Source organism: Athene cunicularia (assembly GCF_003259725.1).
Source record: "Athene cunicularia isolate RWA chromosome 13 unlocalized genomic scaffold, athCun1 chr13_part1, whole genome shotgun sequence".
NCBI classification, from domain to species: Eukaryota; Metazoa; Chordata; class Aves; order Strigiformes; family Strigidae; genus Athene; species Athene cunicularia.
In genome coordinates this window covers 16,512,462-16,535,714 of record NW_020799117.1, presented here as the reverse complement: position 1 = coordinate 16,535,714, position 23,253 = coordinate 16,512,462, and the positions used below count along the sequence as shown (strand labels likewise).

Below are 23,253 nucleotides of genomic sequence, written 5' to 3'. Positions count from 1 at the left end.
GTGCTCTGTGTAGCTGCACAGGACCAACCTCAGACACTCAGCAGTGTGCAGACATTGGCAAAATTATAATCTGAGACATCAGAGCAACTGCCCTTGCAGAATATTGCTCTTCGAGTCTGTAAGGTTAGGGAAGATGTCATCTTTAGCATAAAATCTTTAGCATGGGAGACCTCTATATGATCACCCTTCTCCACAGACTTGGCTGAGAAAAAGCAGTAGCATGGTATTGCTTTGCTCAGCTTGAATTTAAGCAGATTGCAGAACCTCTGCAGACAGACAGGAGGAACTCGAACACGTCTGATGGCAGGAATTGTGCTTAATGTTTCCAGGAATAATTGCTAACACCTTTCCATCTCAAATCAGATTGGTGCTAGGCTGCCTGTGTGTGCTATTGTTGTGAATGTTGAAACAAGCTATTAACAGCGATCTCCTTGTATTTCAGATGCGAGTGCTTGCCAGGTTACAGTGGAAAACACTGTGAAATAGATGATGATGACTGTGTGGGCCATAAGTGTCGCCATGGAGCTGTCTGCGTAGATGCAGTCAATGGCTACACCTGCGTCTGTCCTCAGGGTTTCAGGTACGTGAGAGTCAGCTCCTCCCCCAGACTGTCTTCTGTACATACTGTTGGGGCACTTTCTGTAATTGCTTTCATCCTCAGAGCTAATCAGCCTCTAGATATGGTATTGATCTGTCATTCCTATGTGAGTGGATGGCTCAGTGCTTCAAATCTTGTAGCTGAAGTAGGTCTTAATGAGCTAACTGAATACAGGGGGTTGACGATTCTTGCTTTGAAAACAGCAATTTGCCTTTTGGGCAGTGCTGTGCTAGTTTGCCTGCCTGCCTGCCCCAGCCTTTCCTGGCAAAACACTAGGTAATACACTCACATAAATTATATGGAGATCAACTCTGCATGTGCAAGAGTGAGTAAAAGATGATAAAATTACATCTATGAACCCTCAGACCTGGCTGCAGGAAAACACAAATCTGAGGATTCTGTACTAGTATCTCTGTGCCTGTTGGTGGATGGACTCAGTACCATTTGGGCTGTAAATTTACAGTCGCTGATTCTGACAGCTGCCAATATATCTGACTCCTGGAAATCTCTCTGTCTGTCAAAGATAAGTGTGCTGCTCCAAATGGATTCACTAATCATTGCCTGAGGCTGGATACTGGCTTCCTTCCAGCTAAACCTTTTCTGTGTTTGAAATACACACATGAGACAAAGAAGGAGTACCTGAAAAGATCAGTCTTGACAAAGCAGAAATTGCATGAACACTTATGAATCATTTTCTCTGCTTTGTATCTACAACTGTTTTCATCCTTCTTGCTTTCATCCTTGCTGGTTTGGGGGGTTTTTTGCCTCTCAGCACACATTTTTATTGCAAAGCAGACAGCCTTCCCTGAATAGGCATTGATATATAACATGATGTCAGCCTGTGGTTTCACAGAATCAGACTTGTTATTTACAGGATATCAGATATCCTCTGAATTTCAAATTCATACCCTTTTCTCCGTGTTACTTTCTCTGTTTCAATCCCTTTGATGGCCTTAGGGATCTTGCAAATTGGTGACTGGTAAGGATAACAGGTGGCTGTCCCACAGTGGAATTGTAAATGCTCAGTGTTACCTAACTGTTAGAGTTGAGAAATGGGATTGCAAAACCGTATCTGGAGTCAAGGGTAACTTGAGCCTGTCATCAGATGGTAGCAACCAGGAGACTTCTGCTGCAAGTCCCCTAATTTTTAAGGCATGTCAGTACTAGGCAGTGATGAACATGAGAAGTTTTTTCCAGGAAAGCAGGATCACAGTGATTGGCAGAGATGTTTTGAGTTGTGACACAGTTGAGCAGAGCAGCAGAAGTAGGTGGGAGACTGGTCTGGGTCTCTTCCTGCGTACCAAGCAGCTCTACTGGCAATTTAGGCAGTGCCCTGGGATGGCTGATCTCACGCCAGGGACTTCAAGAGCAGAACCTGGAACAGCCTGCTCACTTGCTCAAATGAGGGGGCTTCATTCCCCTGAAAGTCCTCCAAGGGAAGGAAACACCTTTCTACACAAAGCTCCAAAACTCAACTACTAGCTTAAGACAGCACTTCATAGCCCAAGGTAGACTTGGGCAAGCAAAGTAATTCTGCTGCCTGTCAACAGCAGAGCCAGACTTGAGGTCTCCTGTTTGCTTTCTGTTTGTGCACGAGTCCATGCCACCTCCCTAAATTTCCTGTGGAAGATGCAAGGGAGCAAGGGTCTTACAGGAGAAAACCATCACAGTGGGCACTAACAGGCTCCCTCTGCCAAGGCGGAGAGCAGGCTGAAGCCCCTTGTGTTCTCCATGTAGAATAGTCCCAGATCTTGTTTGATTTCAGGATTAAAATTCTGCTAACAAAATATGATCTGCTCATTATTCTTTCCATGACTCCAGCCTTTTGTAGTTTGAAGGCCTGCTGCTCTGAAGTGGGTTCTGATTTTTTTTTTTCCCCTCTTAAAATTGCAATTGCAAAGACGGTGATTGACAGAGTTCAGCCTTCTGATGTTCAGGGTCATAGACTCAACTGTTCCTGAATCATGCCTCAGGTGCTGGGCTGTGTGGCACAGAGATAACTTTGCAAGGATAACAGGCTTCAGGTGTTGATGAAAAGGAGAGAACACAAGGGGTGGTCTGACAAAGGTAACTAGGAGACATGAGATGATGGTTAATAAAGTTTTTTGGCTAAGTATCAGGAATCATTTTCCATCAGTGAGTTTGCAGAGTGACCTCCCAGATATGTGGAGCTTCTGCTGTTGTAATAAATACATAGACCTATAACAGTTTAATGGCTGTCACCATGCTGTACATCAAAGCCACTTGGCGTCACACATGAATAAGGATGTTAAAACTTGCATCCTCGCACAGTTGAACAAATGGCACTCTAGTAATTCTTAACAATGTAGGGCCTCATTTGCACAATGATGCACCTCTGATGGCAGCCCCAAAACGCATTAGTACCAACAAGCACACACCTGTTCTCCCATCTTCTATTCGCTGTTCGCCTGTAGTTGTGCTCTAGGCAGCACCTTTCCTTATCATTCAACAGCCTTTAGCAATTACATAATACGCTTTCTTCCTGAAGTGTTTTCAGTGTTTTCTACGCAGAATAACATTCGTTTACCCCCTGCAGCTGAAAACATTTTTGAGAATTTGTGAACCCCACTGGATAAAACCTAACTTCCCAAACCTTCCCCCTAGCAATCAGCCTCTCAGTAGTGCTGTCCTGATGAATGTTGCTCTAGTGGGGATGCACACATTAAGGCTGCTGAGCTTGATAGAAAGCACCGTTCCTCCATTGTGTAGATGCTTCAGAGCTCCCCACTGGGATACTTTGCTGCAAGAAAGTCAGCAGTGATTATTTAAATAAATGAGATTGTACCAGGCAGAACAGACTTGGCCAAGCCATGCAAGTCAGGCTGTGCTCCACATTCCACTGCCAGGGAAATAAATAGTATTAATTATTTCTAAAAATATATTTTTAAAAATATTTTAAAATAAAAAAAGAAAAGGCCTTGACAGACATTGTAACTATGTAACTTCTAGATGCCAGTAGCAGGATAGCTGCACTTGTAAAGCCGCTCACTGAAGGGCTTTCACAGCAAGGAAGGGTTGTGCAGGAGCCATACTGGGAGCTCAGGGACTCTTTCAGAGCAGCACGATGCACAGACACACTGACTTCTTGCAACATTTGTTTTCTGTTAGTGGAGGCTGTTGTGGGTTGCATGGATTTTTTATCATTATTATTTTTAACTTCCATTAAATTAGAATTACATACGCTGACTTTCCCCTCTGCTTTCTACTTGTTGCTCACAGACGAAACAAAATGATTGGCATTAGGTAGAACACAGCTAATGGCTGAGTTAGCAGTGCTCCTTTCTGCTAGTCACCTCGGGAACACAATTACACCTGACGTCAGGCCAGGGGTGACAGCCATCTGTGGAGTTGACCCTAGTTTGATCCCACTGCTGGCTCTCCTGATGTGTTTGCCGGCCAGCTACAAAGCCCTGCACTGGAGAGGGAGATCACACACTTAACAAAGCCAGGCTTTGAAGAAGAGAGTGCTGCAATTGGACAGTCCAGTTCAGTGCCTGGCTAGCAATGGGGACGTGGTGCTGATGTGTCCTCAGCTCATCAGCTCTGGCTGGGTCTGACTGCTGTGCTGATAGGCAGCTACTACAGTAACTACATTAAATTGGCAAGAATTGCTTTCTCTATATCTATCTTCCCATGAGGTTGCTGCTATTTTTTTAATATGCCCTTTTGCTCTTGGAAAGGAGAATCCAAACCATCTCTTGCTGACTGATGCTATGCCCCTGACCTGCTGTGCTCACCGTCCAGGAACAGGGTGGCCTGCGGGGATTTGCCAAGAAGTTGCAGCAAAGGGTCTTGTTCAGGAAGGGAAAGTCTCATAGCCTGTAACTAATTCATAGTTCAGGTGTATTCACAAAGAAATTTTCCCATGGTCAAATTTACTTTGAGAAACATATCAAACTGAGCAAAGACAACCATTTCACACTGTGGTGGGCTGACCCTGGCTGGATGCCAGGTGCCTGCCAAAGCTGCTGTTAACACTCCCCCTATCCATCTGGACAGGGGAGAGAAAATGTAACGAAAGGCTCGTGGGTCAAGGTAAGGACAGGGAGAGATCACTCGGCAATTACCGTCACGGGCAAAACAGACTTGACTTCGGGAAATTAATTTATTGCCAATCAAATCAAAGTAGGGGAATGAGAAATAAAAACTGAATCTTAAAACACCTTCCCCCAATCCCTCCCTTTTTCCCGGGCTGAACTTCACTCCTGATTTTCTCGGTCCCCTCAGTGGCATAGCGGGGCAGGGGATGGGGGTTGTGTTCAGTCCATCATCTGTTGTTCCTGCTGTTCTTTCCTCCTCAGGAAGGGCTCCTCACACTCTTGCCCTGCTCCAGTGTGGGGTCCCTCCCACAGGAGACAGTTCTCCACAAACTTCTCCAGCATGGGTCCCTTCCACAGGGTGCAGTCCTTCAGGCACAAACCTGTCCAGCGTGGGCTCCTCTCTCCACGGGGCCACAGGCCCTGCCAGGAGCCTGCTCCAGCGTGGGCTTCCCACGGGGTCACAGCCTCCCTCGGGCATCCCCCTGCTCCAGCGTGGGCTCCTCCCGGGGCTGCAGGTGGCACCTGCTCCTCCAGTGCCCCCCTGGGTGAGGGCACAGCCCTGCCCTCTCCCCACAGGCTGCAGGGGAATCTCTGCTCTGCAGCCTGGAGCACCTCCTCCCCCTCCTCCTTCACTGACCTTGGGGTCTGCAGAGTTGATTCTCTCACATATTCTCACACCTTTCTCAGGCTGTAATTGCTCCCCATAGTTTTTGTTTTTTCCCGTCTTAAATATGTTATCACAGAGGTGCTACGGCTGCCACTGATGGGCTCAGTGTTGGCCAGTGGTGGGTCCATCTAGGAGCCAGCTGGCATTGGCTCTACTGGATATTAGGGGAACTTTCTAGCTGCTTCTCACAGAAGCCACCCCTGTTGCCCCCCCACTACCAAAACCTAGCCACACAAACCCAGTACACCCATATGCAGTTATTCCCCCACACTCTGCTGCCTGCTGTGCTCCTATTTCCACTGTTGCCCACTGTACTGACCCTGTACATCTCCTCCAAATACTCCTTGGAGCAAAATAAATGGGGTTTATTTATTGCCAGCAGTATTGCCTGTCAGGTTACACTTTTGAGATACATTTCTCTAAATGAATAGAACAGCTTGTTCCTATGTGAGATTGCACTTTTCTGGTAGAGGGTATTTACCACTTGGCTGACAGGGAGTGGTTTGCTCCCTCCCCCCGACCCTTTGCTGATAGTATTAGCAGCCTGACCATGCCCACTTACAGCACTGTCAGCCAGGCAGAGGGGGAAGATAAGGGGACCCTGTCAACCACAGCTCCCTGCCCTTAGAGCAGCAAGGTAGGCTCTGAAACATCACCACTCCGTTCTTGGGGTGAATAAAGGAAGCTTAGAGCAATGCAGTGAGAACAGTCTTGAAATGCAGTTTATCCTGAAAAGTACCAAGAGGTGGTTCTGGCTGAGAAGGAAACATCTGTGTGATTGTGTGCATGAGCACTTCCAACCCCGAGAGACACCAGGACTGGAGCGGGATGGTCCCTGCAGCGCGTGCTCACAGGGAAAGACCAGCACAGCTCTGTGCTTCAGGCCTTGGAAATCCCCAGCAGTGTTCTTCACCCTCCTCATGCTTATTCCTGTGGAACTGGTTTTTGTTTGCTATACCCACATCACCATGTATGAGCCCACCATATAGATTTGGGCAAAGTTAGGAAGCTGGTTAGGGTATTCCACGCTGTATAGTGGCTATGTGGAAAGGAGAGCTGTTCTGGCCTTCTCCCCAGTGCAAATCCCAAATGTTTGCATGTTTCAAGGCGTTCTTCAAGTTTGCCTTTTGTAAAAGTAGTAATGTAAAACCCTGTGTCTCGTCTCAGACATGATAGAGAAGCAGAGCAACTCCATTGCTTTTGGTGCAGTTCAGGATTTAACCCATCCATGTTTTGTTGTGTAATTCTCTCTCGTGTTTCTTGGAGGCAGACCAGAGAGTGGTGTGTGTTGGGAGCACAGGGACTGGTTTGGGCTCTCATTCCACACAGTGCTAAAGATAGAGCCATGGTACTCTGCAAAATTTCACACGAGAAAATGTAAAATGGAAAGCAGTTGTCTCCATTTCCTTCTGTTACAGAGGCAGCAGGTTCTGGTCTCTGTGGCTAAGCAAGATCGGTCTTGAGTACATTGCGGCTGTTTTGTTTGCTGTTCTTGCACATTCTTTATCAGTACTGTTTACTGTAGGGTAATGGCTTGGGTTTCTATTCTAATTGTATCTAGGAAGGTTGCCTAGAAATTCACTGAGCTTCCAAGTCTCACCTGCTTTACTGGCAAAGGAGTGAGGTTTTTGGAATTATTTTTTTCTTTGTTTTTATAAGAGTGCTATTATTCCACAAAGCACTCCCTGAACAGCAGGAAATTCCTAGTGGGACAAGCAGGATTTCACTGTTCCAGGACTGGGCTGATGGGTTATTCTCTGCATGAATGGGTCTGCCCCAATCCTCTCCTGGCAAGCCTTCTGCCCCCACCGTGGTGAATTCCCTCTAACACAGAGAGATGGTGCAGGAGCCTGAGCCCACAAGCCCTGGCTGCAGCTATCCCCACGGCGTTCCCCACAGCACAGCCTGACACACGTTCCCTTCTCACCAGCTACCAATTTTTAATCATTTTACTGTCTACACATTTTCAAGCAGTCATGGAACTCGATGTAAAGAGTTTATATTCTCTCATCAGTACAAAAAGGGTTTGTTGGGTTCAGGCAGTGGCTGGAATGAGAAATTTGGGGCATAGGTTCAGGGGCATACCATGTGCAGCCAGGCAGAGAGCCTGGCCTGTCCCCTTTTCAGTACCCATTGATTTCTCAGGCCCAGTGGGTGTACTGGGCAGAGATTTTTCATTTAACTTTGCAGTTTAGTCTGACACATGACATCACTGAAAGATGACTGCAGCTTTCTGCACTTTCTCTGTCTTCCCTGCTCTTCTATGCTGGTGTCAATGTTTCCGTGTAGCTGAGTCATTCCAGCCAATAACGTGGGAAGTGGGCAGCCACGCTGAATCCAGGAAGGCAGCCAGGGCCCTGAGCCATCACTGCTCCTGGGCAATGTGGCCCAAGCCTCAGAGGTCAGAGGTTCCTACATGTGGGTTTTGCTCAGCCTCTCATGTAGTTAAGACAGAACCACAGCACTTTCCTCCAGATCTGAATATGATCTGAGTTCACAAGTACTCAGATTTGGCATTTGGATTTCAGCGACCTCTGATTCTGGGCAAGCTCCCTTTCCTTTGCATTTTTCTGATCCAGGACACTGCCAACCACAAACCCAGCTAAAATAAAGTTAGTGATCCTGATGCTGTTAGAAGCAACCAATTCAGGGAAGCTTCCCAGAAAATAGTATGGTATCAGTGTATTGCTTCTGAGACTTTTTAGCAGTTGCTGATCTGTTGATGATACACTCTCTCATATACAGTAAACGAAGTGAGGAGGCTGTAAAAAGCACTAAAAATAGAGGATTTTCCCCTTACATGCCTTACAACAGCAGCAGTAGACTCAAGTCACAAAGTCTACAATGGGAAAATCTCAGGTTTGGGTTTATGTAGCTTCCAGTTTTTGCTGGGAACCTCTGCACGGCACAGTGTGGGACGGAAGCTATTTTAGACTGACTGCTGTACCTTGCAGAGCTAAATAACCAGTGCAATGTGCAGTACAAATTGCTTTCGGTGCTTGAACTGGCTCATTCAGACCCAGCATGGGGATTTCTGCGCAGCACGATGCTGTATAGCTTTCACACAGTAAAGCCCGCACATGGTAGCTGAATCTCAGAGTTGCTGTACCACAGTAGTAGTACAACATCAGCATCTGAAAATGTTTTCTTCCTTAAATGGTGACAATTGAGGCCACTTCTTCTTTTCTTTACCTTCTACAGTGGACTTTTCTGTGAAACTCCTCCGCCGATGGTTCTTCTCCAGACAAGCCCATGTGATAACTACGAGTGCCAGAACGGAGCCCAGTGCATCGTTGCTCACCATGAGCCCGTGTGCCGCTGCCTTGCTGGCTTTGCTGGGCAGAAGTGCGAGAAGCTCATCACAGTCAACTTTGTGGGGAAGGATTCCTATGTGGAGCTGCCATCAGCCAAAATTCGCCCTCAGGCAAACATCTCCCTCCAGGTAGTCACCCAGAACATCAGCTGCCAGCCTAGTGCACTTTTAAGCAATAATACATATACATGTATTTCATTCTGAAGGAACAGGGTTCACTGGCCAAGATGCTGACCAAGTTCCAAGTCAACTTGTGAGCCAGTTGTCCACTCTAAAATTATTGAAATGTTAAGGAGCAATTAAGGCACCTCTGTGCCCTTGTGGGCACGTATCCTGCCTCCGGAATCTCACCACTCTCTTACTCCCAGGCTGACCATGTAACTAGAGATGCTTCAGGAAACCTCCCCGTCTTCCTTCTGATTTACAGCATTAAATTTCATCCTGTAGAAAACAGTGCTTAATATTAGGACTCAAAAATAAAAGAGGCTGCTCTAAATGGCCTTTCTAGACAATATTTTGCTTGCTCTTTTGCCATGCACATTCAGTAGATAAAAGGCCTGTGATTTTATTACAGTCCTGTAGTTACACCTAAATTTGGTTTAAGGTCTAAGGTTCAGAAGGCAATGGAAAATAGATACCAAAGGTGACATGCCACTATTATGATATTTGTGGTTGTGGATCAAAGGTATTTAAGTCCAATAGTCCAATATGGTATTTAAGTGATTTGGAAGTTACTTGCATTTTTTACTCCCTAATATCCCACAGTAAATGAGGGAATAATTTCTAGCTTTATATGTTTTCTAATAAAGAGATGTGTGGAGCACATCTGTGACATGATTCTTAGTCCACTGATTGTTAATCTGGACTATTTCTATGCTAGATTCATCCTGAAAATGAAGCATAGAATTTCAAAACATGCAAGAAGAAAAATAATTCCTGTATGTTTATTTTATTGCATTTATTTTCTCAATTTGAAAAGATTGTATTCCACTCTTGGAAATCACATTCTAGACTTACTTGATGGAATTTGGTTGTAATTAAAATACAAATGGCAAAACATGGAAAAGAGGACCGAATTTCCTCATTAGGAATAGATTTTTAAAGGGTGGTTCCTGCAAAGATTATTCTAACAAAAAAATTCTGTAATTAGTATTTATCTTTAATATTTTGAGTGTACAGTTCATATGAAAATTAAGCTGATTCATGTATATTTGAATCTCCATTTTTTTCTTCAAAGTCCCCTTTTATTTAATATTACAAAAGAGATTCTAAAATGTGGGCACTCTAAAATACAGCTCCCCAAAGTCTCCAAACACCACAGGTCAAATTTAAAGCTGAAAATGTGGACATTGTCTTCTTAAGTCTACAAAACACATTACATCAGGCATAGCTTGAGGAATAAAGCTGATTATTACAGAAAGCACATGCAGTTGATGTTCTCACGTCTTGTTTCCCAGGCTGCATATTATTCTTGCATCCAGTAATTAATCACTAGTAAATTAAAATTAGAATACAACATTGATTATTAAGAACAAATAGAGCAAATCTGATTAAAAAGTGCTCAAAAAAATCTTTTAAGGGCAAAAGGATAGTATTTAAAAAAAAAAATATATATATATATATATATATACGCAAACAAATTTTTAAACTTACTGTTTAGTTTTGGCATTTAACAGCCATTACAAACAAATAAGCAAGAAATCTTAAGAAATATGTACCATGAAAATAACAGGTAGGTTGTATCCAAAAATCACGTTTTGTATCTTTTTGTTTTCATTTGTACTATAGGGATTTGTGAGTGGGAGACCGGGAAAGTGGAGTCCTTGTGTTTTGATTCAGTGTTCAAGACTTTTTTTTTTTTTTGTTTTGATGTACATCAAAGCTAGAGGGATGAGGGCTACTCTATCCTTCCTCACTCTAAATGTCCCATTGAAATCAACATGACTTGCTAATACTTGGATTAAGTGAATAACTCATGGTTATGGTAGATGTGGGGTCAGGTCCTTCGTTCCTTCTCTGTGTTCATAGAAAGTCTGTGAACAGATCAGTGCCTGCTGAAATCTATTGCTTGCAATTGTGACACACTCCACCTGCTGCCAGAGTTGATTTTCTAAACCTCCACTTCAACCTGGAGTAGTAGCTGAGTAATTCACATGTCACCAAAAATACAGCAGCAGTCTATTGGCAGGGATCAAATCAATTGTAGCTTTCACCTCCTAAAAACTAGTTCTCATCTGAAACAAGGGAACCATCCCTTGGTGGGAGGCCGACCTGTTTCAATATGAGCTCGCTCAATGTCACCAAGACCTTTTTGTGTCTCATGGCTCTCGCTCTCATTGTTGCTCATGTGTATGATTTATTAAATCATATTTTAATTGCATATATGATTTTGGTTTGATTTTAATATAGGTTTATTTCTTTTTTAATCATTCTCAAGCAACCTTACCTGGTTATTAATGTTTCACAGGTAGCAACAGACAAGGACAATGGCATCTTATTATACAAAGGAGACAATGATCCTTTGGCTCTGGAGTTGTACCAAGGACATGTTAGGCTCATCTATGACACACTGAATTCTCCACCTACCACAGTATACAGGTAAATAGCTTTGCTTTACCAAGACAGTTGCTTTCCAAAAGGATGGAGAGGAAGGATTTTTCTAAGAAATGCACATGGAAGAAGATCTGTTTATTTTTACTCCAAGGTATTTCTTTTATGTATATAATTCAGTAAAAAAATCAGAATAAACACTTAACTAGAGGCTGCATAGTTTAAAACTGGCATTTATTGGCAATAGCAGTGATACTGTGTCCTACTGTGATTGCAGAAAAATGTGTTTTCTCATCTACTGTAACAATTTCATTTCTGGTGAATGTTGTCCTTCGAATAGTTCCAAATAATCAGTTTCTTTGATGTTGATATTTAGCATTAATTTACTGTACTAAGACAGAACTGTTACTGTGCAACTGCAGGATTAGACTGTGTCAAATGAGAGGAGAATGGCTAAATTCAGCTACAGGGTGAATATTTTTGGAAGAACTCTCACCTATACTAGCAGTAACTACACAAACCATGAAAAATCACAAATTACAAAGGTAATTATAGGGCAATTTGACCTTCAGATACTTGACTTTCAGGAATACCAAACCCACAGTTTTTACTCATCAGTCACAAGAAAGAAAAGGAAATGTAAAAATGAAACCCGTGCACAGACATGTTTCCCAGGGAATGAGAGATGTGCTGCTCATGTCTTCCACTGCTCCTGTACAGCCCTCTCCCTTCTGATTATTTTTAATCCCTGTTGCACAGTATATTCAGTGTAAACATGCAGTTGTGACCACATGGAGCCCTTTCAGGTTCAGTGCAGTTTCATGGCCCTGTGTGTGCAGAAGAGCTGAATTTCCCAGCCCGCCTCACTCTTTAAAGAAGAGCATCATACAAGAGCAAGTGAAAGGATGCCACCAAGTATCACTAGTCAGAACAGGCCTTGTACTTTTTCTGGAAAATTTTCTCAGTAGGTGGTAACACTTGTCTTCCAGGGAGTTTCCCATATGGGGAATGGTGACTTGTTTAAGAAAATTAAAAAATTCTTTCTGTATAAAAGCAAAATGGATAATACCAATGCAGGAATGTCACCAGGAAGAGCAATGGCTTGGCCACTGTAGGAATGAAGAAGATAGTTTGTTAGTGATTTTCACCAGCTGGATAGGTGTGAAAAATTTCTCTGTGTGTGGCTGCTAATCCTAATTGATTTCATGTTAGACCAAAGCTGAAGTTGTTAAACAGTTTTATGCCAGTATTTAGAACAGAGGGAAAAGCTCATTATGTGTGGGCAGCACAGGGGGTGACCGATCGGCGTGGATGCTTGCTCTCCGTTGTCAAGGGCAGAGCGATGTGGTGACAAGAGCTGTTGCCACCATCACAACAACACTTTATGGATCTGCTGCCTTCTGGCAAAGTTGCCAGAGATGGAAAGCAGCAGTGTCCTCATTATTCCTGCACCTTTCATATTGATCAAGGAGGAGGTCTCCATTCAGACTGACACCTCATTACCATAAGATTAATGGCCTGTTCACTACATTTTGTACTGTGTGATCTGTTGAGATGGGAAAGAAGCTGCTTAATACGATGCCCTTTCTGAAATGTCGCTCTAATCTTTTATTAGTTTAAGGAGTGGAGCAAAATGGGATTAGCATGGAGCTTGATGGGAAAAGATTAGGTTGATTGAGAAAAATTGCAGCTAAAGAATGTCAAAAAGGGCCTCTAAATAGATTAAAAGACTTGTTTTCCTTAAGGGCTGAGAAAGGGGGAGGAAACCCTCTCCTCTCCTTACAGTCATAGGATTTAGGGTAGAAGGCATGAGTGGATCTGGTTTGACCTCCCTGTATATCCTGTTTGACTTTTAGCTAAAGCATAAGCTCTGTTTGGCTAAGATGTGACTTCCAGCTTGGCACTGACAGGAAAACACCAAATAATGGAAAATCCCCCATTTCCTTTAGTAGCTTGGACAATGGTCAATCATTTCCATTACTCAGGCATTGGCCATAATTTCTAAGTTGTGTCACTAATACCTTCTGGATGTTTTAGAGGCTTTCTCTAGGGAAAGTCCTTTTATACCTGGTACTGGGTCCCATGAGTTTATCTGTACTTTTAATTGCATTGTCTCCTAACTTGCATTTTGATTAAATTAATAGCTGATTCAGTGTGATGTATCTTGCCTAAATGTTAAGAATTTGGGGAACTTTTTTCTGCAATTTCTACAATTTTTCATTTTTCATTAAAAATAAGGTTACTAGGAGAACCTGTAGCATCCAGATCTTAGCCTCACCATTGGTAAAACAGTCTGCCTTCTCTATTGCCTACTTCTTGCTGTCTTGTTTAGATGCCTCATTTAAATCTCAATCTCAGCAAATGTGGACTCTTTGCCTTTGAGAAGCTCTGTTGACTATTAGATTAGTTTTCACGGGCAATGTCAGGCTCTGCTATCCTCCAAAGAGGTCCACTTCTCAGAAGAAATGAGCAGTGCTTGGGCTCTTGTTTCTTGTCAGAAGAGTCTGCCAAAAGAGGAGGAGGCCTTAAAATACTGCCTGGTGGGAACTGTGCCAGCTACAGCTGCAGGAAATTTAGAACTGACCTGGTCCTGTGTAGTAACTGAGATGTTTTGTTGGCTATCTCAGGTACTCCCATGACGGGATATGGGAAGTCATTGGCACACTATATAATTCTTCATCAGAGTCTTCATGATGTTTTATTAATAGCATTTAAAACCAGTAAAATTAGCAAAGGGCTTGGTTAATACATGTAATATCCTCTATGGATAAGATTAAAACTGTTGTCAGACTGGTTGGAAAGCCAGCAGGGGGTAAGGCATACCTGGTGGTAGTTTTCAGCAGTATTCAGCAGATGGGTGCTGGAAGGATGAAGTATGCAGTGCGTAACATGGCAAAACTCTCCCCCAGCCCCTTAGTATACAGCCAGGGTGAAGGTTTCTACCAGTCATGTGGTGTGTGTGCTCTGAACTTACTGTTGCAGTGTATTCTGCAGGTGGCCTCGCTTTGCAAAACTATAGTAGGAGACTGCGAGCAGGGATGTGGCAGAGTGGCAGCTTGCAGGCACGACGGGAAAGAGCAGTTCATTTTGTCTGCTCTGTGAAGGCAGGTTGTCTCTGGCTATTGGAGTGGACACGTTCCTGTATGTTAATCGCTCCTTTGAGCAGACTGAAGTAGAACTGCAGTACAAAGCTAGTCTAGAAAAGCCCAAGATTAACTTGCTGTACATTCAGATTTGCTTTATATGTTTTCATTCCTATGGTATGTTTGGATAGAAAGGTTAAAGTTGACATTGGACTTTTTCTTCATTCCAGACAGATAAAGGTCAGCAAATGTCCAGTGGAAGACTACCTAAAATACATTGTCATTTATCATCAGGTTAGAAAGAAATACAAGTTAATGCATGAGTATGCAATGATTGTACTCACCCTTTTAAAAGAAAAGCTGATTCTTTGTTATTGGAACTCCTCACTGTAAGCTGCACAATAATGGTTTCGTGGACATCATAGCAAACATCTTACAAAAGATCCATTTTTGAAGTGGGATTCCTCCTTGTTGTTTCTTTTATTCTGTAGATGCACAAATAAGAACAGAAATCGTGTTTCTGAGTGCTTTATTGACCTCCTGGTTTCTGCACTGGTGAAAGTTATTCTTCCATGCCCTGACAGTACTTAGCACTGAGACAACAGCGAGTTCTGTTAACAAAGTAAATCTCTTACACAGATACCCCACCTTAATTTAAAGATACCAACTGATGAAGAATGCGTTGCTTTTATTTACCACCATGCTCCAATTGTTAAAAGTTTGAATTAACAAAGAGCATGTAATTCTGTAGTTTCAGCAATCAGCCATTGATAGGGATATCTGTTTAACTGCATTCCACAGGGAGAGCTTCCTATTTTCAGTCTTTTTTCCTACATCTGTTTCTTGAACCAGAGATAAGACCTTACTTGTATTTTTTTTCTGATAGGTTTTATGTTATTACACAGTCATATTGATTTGGATGCTAAATTAATCCTTCCTAATATAAATGAAAAATAGCAATTTGACACAAACTACTGATGTAATTCCCTCCAGAGTTCCTAGATTGCCATGTTGCATACAGACTGTTGTACCTGGTAAAGAGCAAGATGCAAATATCATTGGTGTAAAATCATGTTTTCGTGCAGGCTTCCTGACAGCATTGAGAAAGGAGGCAGTTAGGAAAACATAAGAATTCATTGTATTTGTCTTTCTGCAGAGCTACACCCAAATTACATTATAATTCCTCTTAAAAGTATCCTTGCATAATCTGTTTTCAAAAATGCTATATCATTAAAAATATTTCTTACAGATTGTATCATGTAGTTCTCATGGTCTGGCTATTTCTAATATCGCATATATGGATGTTCTTGTGGCTAAAGCTAATGGTCCGAAATAAGGGACCTTGAATTCTTACTGTATCTGCCTCATAAGTGATGACTGTAGGATGATAAATTAAATCTGGTCCTCTGTGCACAAAAAGTACAGAAAATAGAAGCATTTCAGAAATGTCCTGCGGGTCTCTGGAGGGTGAGTTTCCTTCTCCCTGCAGGCTGTGGAGCAGCAGAAGGCTCTTGCCCCGGCAGCATTTGCAGGCTGCCTGATCCACTCCACGTCCCTCAGCCTCTGCCCTTGGCGGCCGGAGCCCAGGAGCCGCCTGAGTGGCCACCGGCACTCCCTGTCCACCAACGGCCCCTGGCCGTGCCACTCCTGAACTTTGGACCTCTACTCAGATCTCATAGATTTCTCCGCTCTTCTGGTGCTGAGTTTGAACAGTTGCTTTGGTGATGGAAGAACTTCCACATCTTCAAAGTTATAGGAGAGGGGATTTTTGCCTCTCTTTAGCTGCAACTGCTTATCTGCAAGAAGCCTGGGAGGCTTCACTATTAATTCACTGCCTTCCAGGGAGGAATGTGCTGGAGGAGTGAAAGCATTAATTATGCTTAGGATCATTATTAGAGCTTGTCAAACCCAGTTTTCACCAAAAGTCTCTTGGCAGAGCTCACTGCATGACTGGCCCTTTTCTTCCTAATACCTTCATGGTCTGCAGCGGTGCTGTGCTGTCCCTGGTGGGATTCCTGTTTGATACTTCTGGATGGTCCCTAAATAGACTGTTTTGCAGGAATTTCTATGAGACATCACTGAAGCTCTTAACAATTCTGCATATTTGCAATTCATTTTATTCTCTCTATGACACACTCTTATTTTTCAGGTACTCCTTAGGGATTTTGCATCAAATATAATGAAAGAAACCAGTATTAATCTCTGACCTGCACAGTAGAAGTTGTAAAATTTGAATGTGCTTATACATCTTGCATGAGCCAAGGCAAAGGACAGAAGAATTATTCTGTGGCTTTATAAAGGGCTCTGGTGTATTTAAATGGGACAAAAAAAGACAAGTCTGTGAGTTCTTGTCACACTACAAGCACTGCATTTCCCTAGTTTTTCTTGGATTTTTCTGTAGTAGTACAGTGAAACTGTAAGGCCAAGACCTTAAAATATCATCTAACTTTTATCATTAGGTTCAGAACCAAATATTTGCTTTCATGAAATTCAGAAACTTTCTTCTGCTAAGATGAAGCTTAAGAAGGGTAAAGTTTTGTCCTTCAGGCTGCCTGAGGACTTAGCAGGCAAAATCTTGTTAAGCTGAATTAATTTTTTTTCTTTGTAAATCTCTTCAGTATCTCTTGCAAGAATGAATGATAGTTTCTCACCTCTCTCCTCTCTCCTTGCCCAAGCTCATTCTCTTCAGCATAATATCTGAGTACCCAGAAACACTGTGCTGCAGACCCACAGCTTTATTTCTAACCTTACGCATATGTGTGGGGTGTTTCATAAAGCAAGTGGGTGGTGGCGTGTCTGTGTACCAGGTATGGGAAGTTAGGAATAGGTCATCTGAAGCCACTTGCCCTGTGGTAGTGACAAAAATAGAAGTTACTTTCTCTGTGTCCCAGGTCACCTTCTTCAGGGCCAAAAATTTGGAGCTGTTGGTCGAAGTTGCACTCAGACATCCCCAGTCAACAGAGGTTGGGCTGCACCAGCACACACGGGTGCTGCCAGTGGGCACGGGCTGCTGACTTGCCCGAAAACCCATGACTGAGGCAGGCACATGCTTGTCTTTGTCTTTCCCTCAGCACTCACCATTGAATTTTGGAGGACTTACACCACAGTCTGTGAAAGCAATAAACAGTAGCTGCTCCTCTGCCACAAAGGGTTTCATGCCATTTTAACTCATTTTTTGAATTAACTTGGATTATGACCATTTGAAGTCAAAACAGAGATGTTATTTGTATCCTTTTGATTAGGAATGTGGCCATCTACTCCATCACTGTCACCTTTATCATTGTTTTTTAAAAAGTTATAATACTGCTGCAGACCCAAATCAACTTCAAGCAGGTGGCAGAAGACAGTCTTCCTCCCCCCAAATCACTTTACACAGACTGTGCTGGCTTTAATGCATAGACAACATACAAGCAAGTTGTCAGTAGTCTGGGTATTTTGTTAATTGATTTGATGTTTTCTAAACCAGTCACCCACAAGCTGGTCTGTCCTCTACCCCACTCCACCTCTATCTCCCGCAGCTCTCTCCCAGCTGAATGGGATTCAAAGGAAGCTGGAGCAGATATGCTGTGTCCATCCCCACTGGTTGCTTTGTTGATCAGCAGCCTTTTAGGAAGAGTTTAGCAAAACAGAGGAGTGCAGTACACACATGTACATGTACCTTTACTACAATAACATTATAATGCCTATTTCTTTCAACACAGAGTAATAATAAAAATGTAATGAAGCCAACAAGATACCAATATTAATCCCAAGAAGAAATGAGAGGTGATGAGATAGGGATAGTTCATAACTAAACAAAAGCAGGGAGGGGGCAACACACAGGATTAATCACTGTGTTAGTCTGGGTTCAGCCTCTAGTTAGAGTCTAACCTCACAGCATACCAGCCCTATGCAGCTCCTCACTCTCCAGATTATATTGGACACCTCAGAGGATTATGCCTAAAGATGGGAAGCAAATCCTTCAAAGTTAGGACATTTTACTTTACGGTGGGGAGCGTTAACCATTCATTTAATACCATTATGTATTTTCAAGAGCATTAAGAAGGAAGATGTTTGCTCTTGAAGGTCTACTAAACTCTAGAAGTAGCTCAGTGCCTTGCAGGTACTTGCTGGTTTTCATGTTCAAAGTAGTCTTAGGTTTATGTAAAAATGAATGGTGAAGTCAAAAGTTGTTCTCTACGGTGATTTGACTATAACTAAAATTAATATATCTCTATCATCAAAAGAAAATTGCTGCTGAAAATGCAAAAACTCACATTATAAATGAAGGTTTTTCCCCTGTTTGTTTAAGTTAGCAGCTGGGTTGAGTTTTAGCCAGTTCAGCTCAAGCCTTAAACTGCCCAGCCAAACCAAAAGTAACTGTGAACTAAGAACTATTTCTTCCACCCCAGCAGATAACTTGATTTAGTCATTAGTTTGTCTGTAACATGGCCTCACTGTCTCTTCTAATGAAAGCATCAGTGAAGCCATCAGAGTGGTCCTGGCAGCTCCTGAACCCCTGTAAATTAGAGCTGATGTTAGTCCACCTTCTGAGCCATCAACTTGGTTTCTGCATGTTGGAAACATGCTCTTGTGGTGCTGAACTCTGTTTCCAGTGAGTAACTAAGAGAAAGGTGTGCAAATGTATTTTAAAAGGTATTTTCTTGCTTCATTAGTCCATAGTAAATTGCCAAAGTCAGTTAATGCTGATTGCATCAGAGGAAGATTGAAGTATTCTCATAATAGACAGTGATGGAATAAACCTAATCATGGTCAAAATGACTTTATAAACTTGTATGCACTAATGACTGACTCATGTCTTGAACTGTGAGGGTTTTTTCCTTACAACTTGTAGCAACCTAATGTAACATGTTTATTTTTTTCTGCCTGCAAATTTCTTGTAAACACAATGACTAACACGAAGTTCAGATGTGTACCATGTGTGATAGATTAATATCCCATCTATACCAAGCGTCGGGCTCTGGATTCAGTAGATAGGGTCTCTGTTAGAAGTGCTCGCAGAACTGGCACTGAGGGTGGTCACGGAGGTGCGGCAGGGTTCTGGGAACAGTCATTTCAGAGCTTCTTCCTAGTGTAGAAATTTGACCCACAGCTCTGCATTTGCCAGCATGTCCCAATAAGTTGTCAAATAGTAATAGATCTTGTTTATTTTTGTGGAAGGAGCAGCACTACTGTAGGTATGTTGCCATAGATGAGGTGGAAACAATTTAATTTCCTGACCATGCATCAGGTTTCTAAATAGACACACCTTGTTTTTTCTTGGGGCTTAGCCTCCAGTTTTAGATAAAACTCATCATTCTCTGTCATTCTAATTGGAAGCTCTTTTAATTGTATTCTGTAGTGGCCCTGGTTCCTGCTGCTAAAGGGCAGATACCTTCATATTTTCCAGAGCTGAAAAGGGGATAGATGGTTTAAAGTCTGCCCCAAATGAAATGACTCTGTGAAGACACTTCATGGATTTCCTCATCAGAACCTGAAGTTTGATATCCAGCTGCACAGCAGAGGTGTTTTCAATCTGGTGCTATAAAGCAAACCCAAGCACCGTGTCCCGTGAGGGGGCTGTGCTGCAGCACGTCCTGGTGTGTGCCCCGCCACTGGGCACACAGGGCCCTGCCCCCTCACCAGGGAGGACATGGCACTGGTGCCGTCACCGGCCCTGCTCCTGCGCCAGCGCCCACCTTCCTCTGTGCTGTTAGCAGTGTCATTTTTCTCTTGAGAATAACTGATTTAATGAGTTCCAATAGCACTGCAGAATGCTATATGTGTTTGTTTTTACGCCCCGTATTTGCTGGGTTTGTTATGTTGTATGGTGCGTGTTACAGTAAAGATACCGAGATGCAATAGCTCATTGCACCACAACACGCTGTGTGCCGTGACGTGCAAACTCATGCTAGTGGAGTAAGAAGGGAGGGCAGAAACACAGTGATCTGTCATTCAGGAGAGGCCTTGGACCTGAAGAGTTCATTCAAGCTGCTCTGACTGCCATGACGTTTGCATTCAACAAATTCTTAGTTAGCAGAATGAAGTACTGAGCTCTGCAGAAACATGGTGATACTGCAGGAGACCAGCAGTGGGGCTGGAGGGAGGTGTCAGACCCCTTGCCCGTGTCAGGGACACTGTGAGAATTCACTGCAAATGAGGAGTGTTTACCCTGGCCATGAATCTGACCCTTTTATGAATAATCTAGGAAAAGGGGTCAGGATTGTGTTAATTGCATGTTGCAGGGGTATAAAAAAGGTCCTTGCTTTTCCCTTAGAAGGTCTGTAATACAATAACTTTCACTGTTGGCAGGGGTGCTGTAGGAATTGAATTATGACTGGAAATTAGATATGCATAGCCTGGCCAAACGATCATTAAGGGAGATACGGTAATCAGCTGCCAGTGTTTAAGGGCTGTAAACACCAAGAAGAGAGAGATGGTTTATCTGGGTGGTCTACAGAGTTGTAAGTAGGAGAAGAGATATAAAACCAAGCAAATGAAAGTGGAGGGATCAAGGAAAAAAATCTTAATATCGAGTGCTCTCAAGCCTAGGAGACCTAACGCTTGAGTCATGTAAAACAGGATTGAACATAACAAAAGACTGTATATTTTAAGCTGAAAGTGAACTTGAGTGCTTTAATATATCTCTTTCACCTCTTATGTCCCTAGTCTTGTGTTTCATTAGCATTTTGCATACTCTTTTCTCAACATGTGGTTTTTATTTGACGTCTGAAGATGTTAGTGCTTGAAGTGATATGTTATTGTAGAGGTAGCGCAAACACTACTCCAGTTATGATTTTGCCTTTGTTGCCATGGAGAAGTTTAAATCTATTTTAGGCCAAGGACTGATTATAACTGGAACTAAGGGCAGGAGGTAACTATAGCTTGGAAAGGTGAAAAACTTATCACCACTGATTCCTGAAGTCAACCTGGCACAGTATGGGTTTCACAGCTCCCAAATTGCTAACACCTTGATGCAGTTCCCTGCAGCTCTCACCTTGTGTTTCTTGATTTTGGTACCTCTTGTCTGGTGCTTGCTCTTCCCATATGCTGTGACCTCCTTAAGCCCTTTTGGACATGTATTTCTGCTTATTCCCTTCTACTTCAAATGTTTTCAGAGATTATATAAGTTCAGTATTCCCCGTGGCCTTCACTCCCCAGTCACTTACCATCCTTGTGTTTGCTTTGTTCTGTGCTTCAAATGAGGCATGTCCCCATTAAGACAGAGGTCAGGAAAAGCTGGAGACTGTAGCTAATGAATTGATGTCCTCATTTGCATAATTGATGGTTATACGTTTCCTCAGTGACATGGTTTGCTGTGATACTTAAAGCTATTTTTGTTTTTGACTTCTCTGCCCTGCTGTTCTCTGCTGTCTTCACTAAAGGTATATTCCATGTCAGTGAAAAAAACTAAACCCAAAGCCCAAATTTTACAAGTTCAAATTGAACACTTTAATCCTTTAATGCATTTCTGTTCACTGGCATATTTATAGTTTCTCAGCTCTAAATCTCTCATGGGTATTAGAGCAAGGGGAGTCAGTGTTTATAACATCTGTGTGTGCTTGGGGCTGGAGTAGAGGGGAAAGAAAACAGAGGAAAAGAAAAGTAGATCAAAAATGAGAGTGGAAATCAGTTCTTTCATATATTTCCTGGGGGTTTATGCATTAATACACATCCCTTTCCTTTCATTTCTTTGTGTTGTGGAGTCTAAGCCCCCAGCAGAGGCCACGTCCATGGCCTGTGTGCAGTGTGCCCTGTGCAGTGGTTCTGTTGGCTCATCTTGCTGAAATTGCTCTGACATTTGAGGCCAGCTCCCTGCAATATGAAATTTTAATGACACTTTCATAGAGCCCTCTCTAGTGACCTCCCTTCCCTGTGAGGGCAGCTCCGAGCTTCCCGCCTGGGCACAGAGGGAACAGAAGGTGCTAGGCCCAGGGCCTTCTCATGAGCTTTGCAAGCTGGGCTCTCTGCACATGCCGAGTATTTTCCTTTCTTTGGACAAATCTGATCAGATGCCTTGGCCAGCTCTCAGTGAGCGTAACCTTGATGAAAGCAATGTAATGGATCGTGCAAGACGTAACCTGGGCTGTGAAAAGATGAGTGCAATGGAGATGAGAAGGGTGCTGCTGGTTGGGGAGCAGCGTGGCCCCTTGGCTGGGGAGGCAGGGCTCTGCGGGGCGGCGCTGCCCTCTGCACGCGGGGGGCTCCCGGGGCACCCGGCTCCAGCCGGGATCTGTCCCTGCACTGCACCTACAGAGGACCCCTGCCAAGCCTCAGCCTGCGGCTGCGCGTTGCTTCCTTCCTTCCCCTCGAGCCGCACACTTTGAGGGAGCAGAGGTGATTATGCTTGGAAGGGAACTGCAGTGGTTTCTCAGCATCAGGTTTGTAATAAGGCTCAAGCCAAGGTGTGGAGGAGACTGTGAATATATCCATGAGATGTCTGATGGGCAGGCCCTCACCTCACTGCTTAGGGCAGTACCAGAAGCAGTTCCTGCGCCCTGAAGAATCTTTCTGTGTAATATAAAGCTGGTCTTTTGAATCCTTTTACTGCTTCTTAGCAAGTTTAGTTATTGAGTTCCTGAAAATCCTTGCTTACACTTAAAATGTTTACACTTCAAACATAATTCCTCCCATTTTTCAAGATTATAAACTATATAATATCCAGTGGTGGTGGCCCTAAACACTGCAGTTGGGAGTTGGCTAAAAATTCATGACTGTCATGTTTAATAGCTTGGAAAAACCTCCAAAGCCAGGCCTTGGTTTGGTAGTGCCCAGAGAAAAGCCGCTGGCTCAGATCTAGTGGCCCGTTGGCTTCTTCCTTCAGCTCCTTTTCCCTGTCCCTTGCTGTGCTCGGACATACTGTGTTATTTACCATAAAGCACGAAGACCTGTGCAGAAGGGAAGGAGCTGGGCGATGCCAGGGCAGCTGGCAGGTGTGGGACACGCCGGGTTCCGAGCTGCCAGCCCAAACAAACCTGCGCCCGGGGCTCTCGCTCGCGGCC

General features: G+C 43.4%; 1 protein-coding gene across 3 annotated transcripts in view; it reads left to right on the top strand.

Annotated features, from left to right (window-relative positions):
- SLIT3 (slit guidance ligand 3) overlaps nt 1-23,253 on the top strand; it is a 525,769-nt gene that overhangs the window by 491,446 nt on the left and 11,070 nt on the right. For all 3 annotated transcript variants that reach the window (XM_026858170.1, XM_026858169.1, XM_026858168.1), the window contains 3 exons: nt 443-580; nt 8,528-8,768; nt 11,107-11,237. In XM_026858170.1, the coding sequence (XP_026713971.1) occupies nt 443-580; nt 8,528-8,768; nt 11,107-11,237 (510 nt within the window). The remainder of the gene's footprint in view (nt 1-442; nt 581-8,527; nt 8,769-11,106; nt 11,238-23,253) is intronic.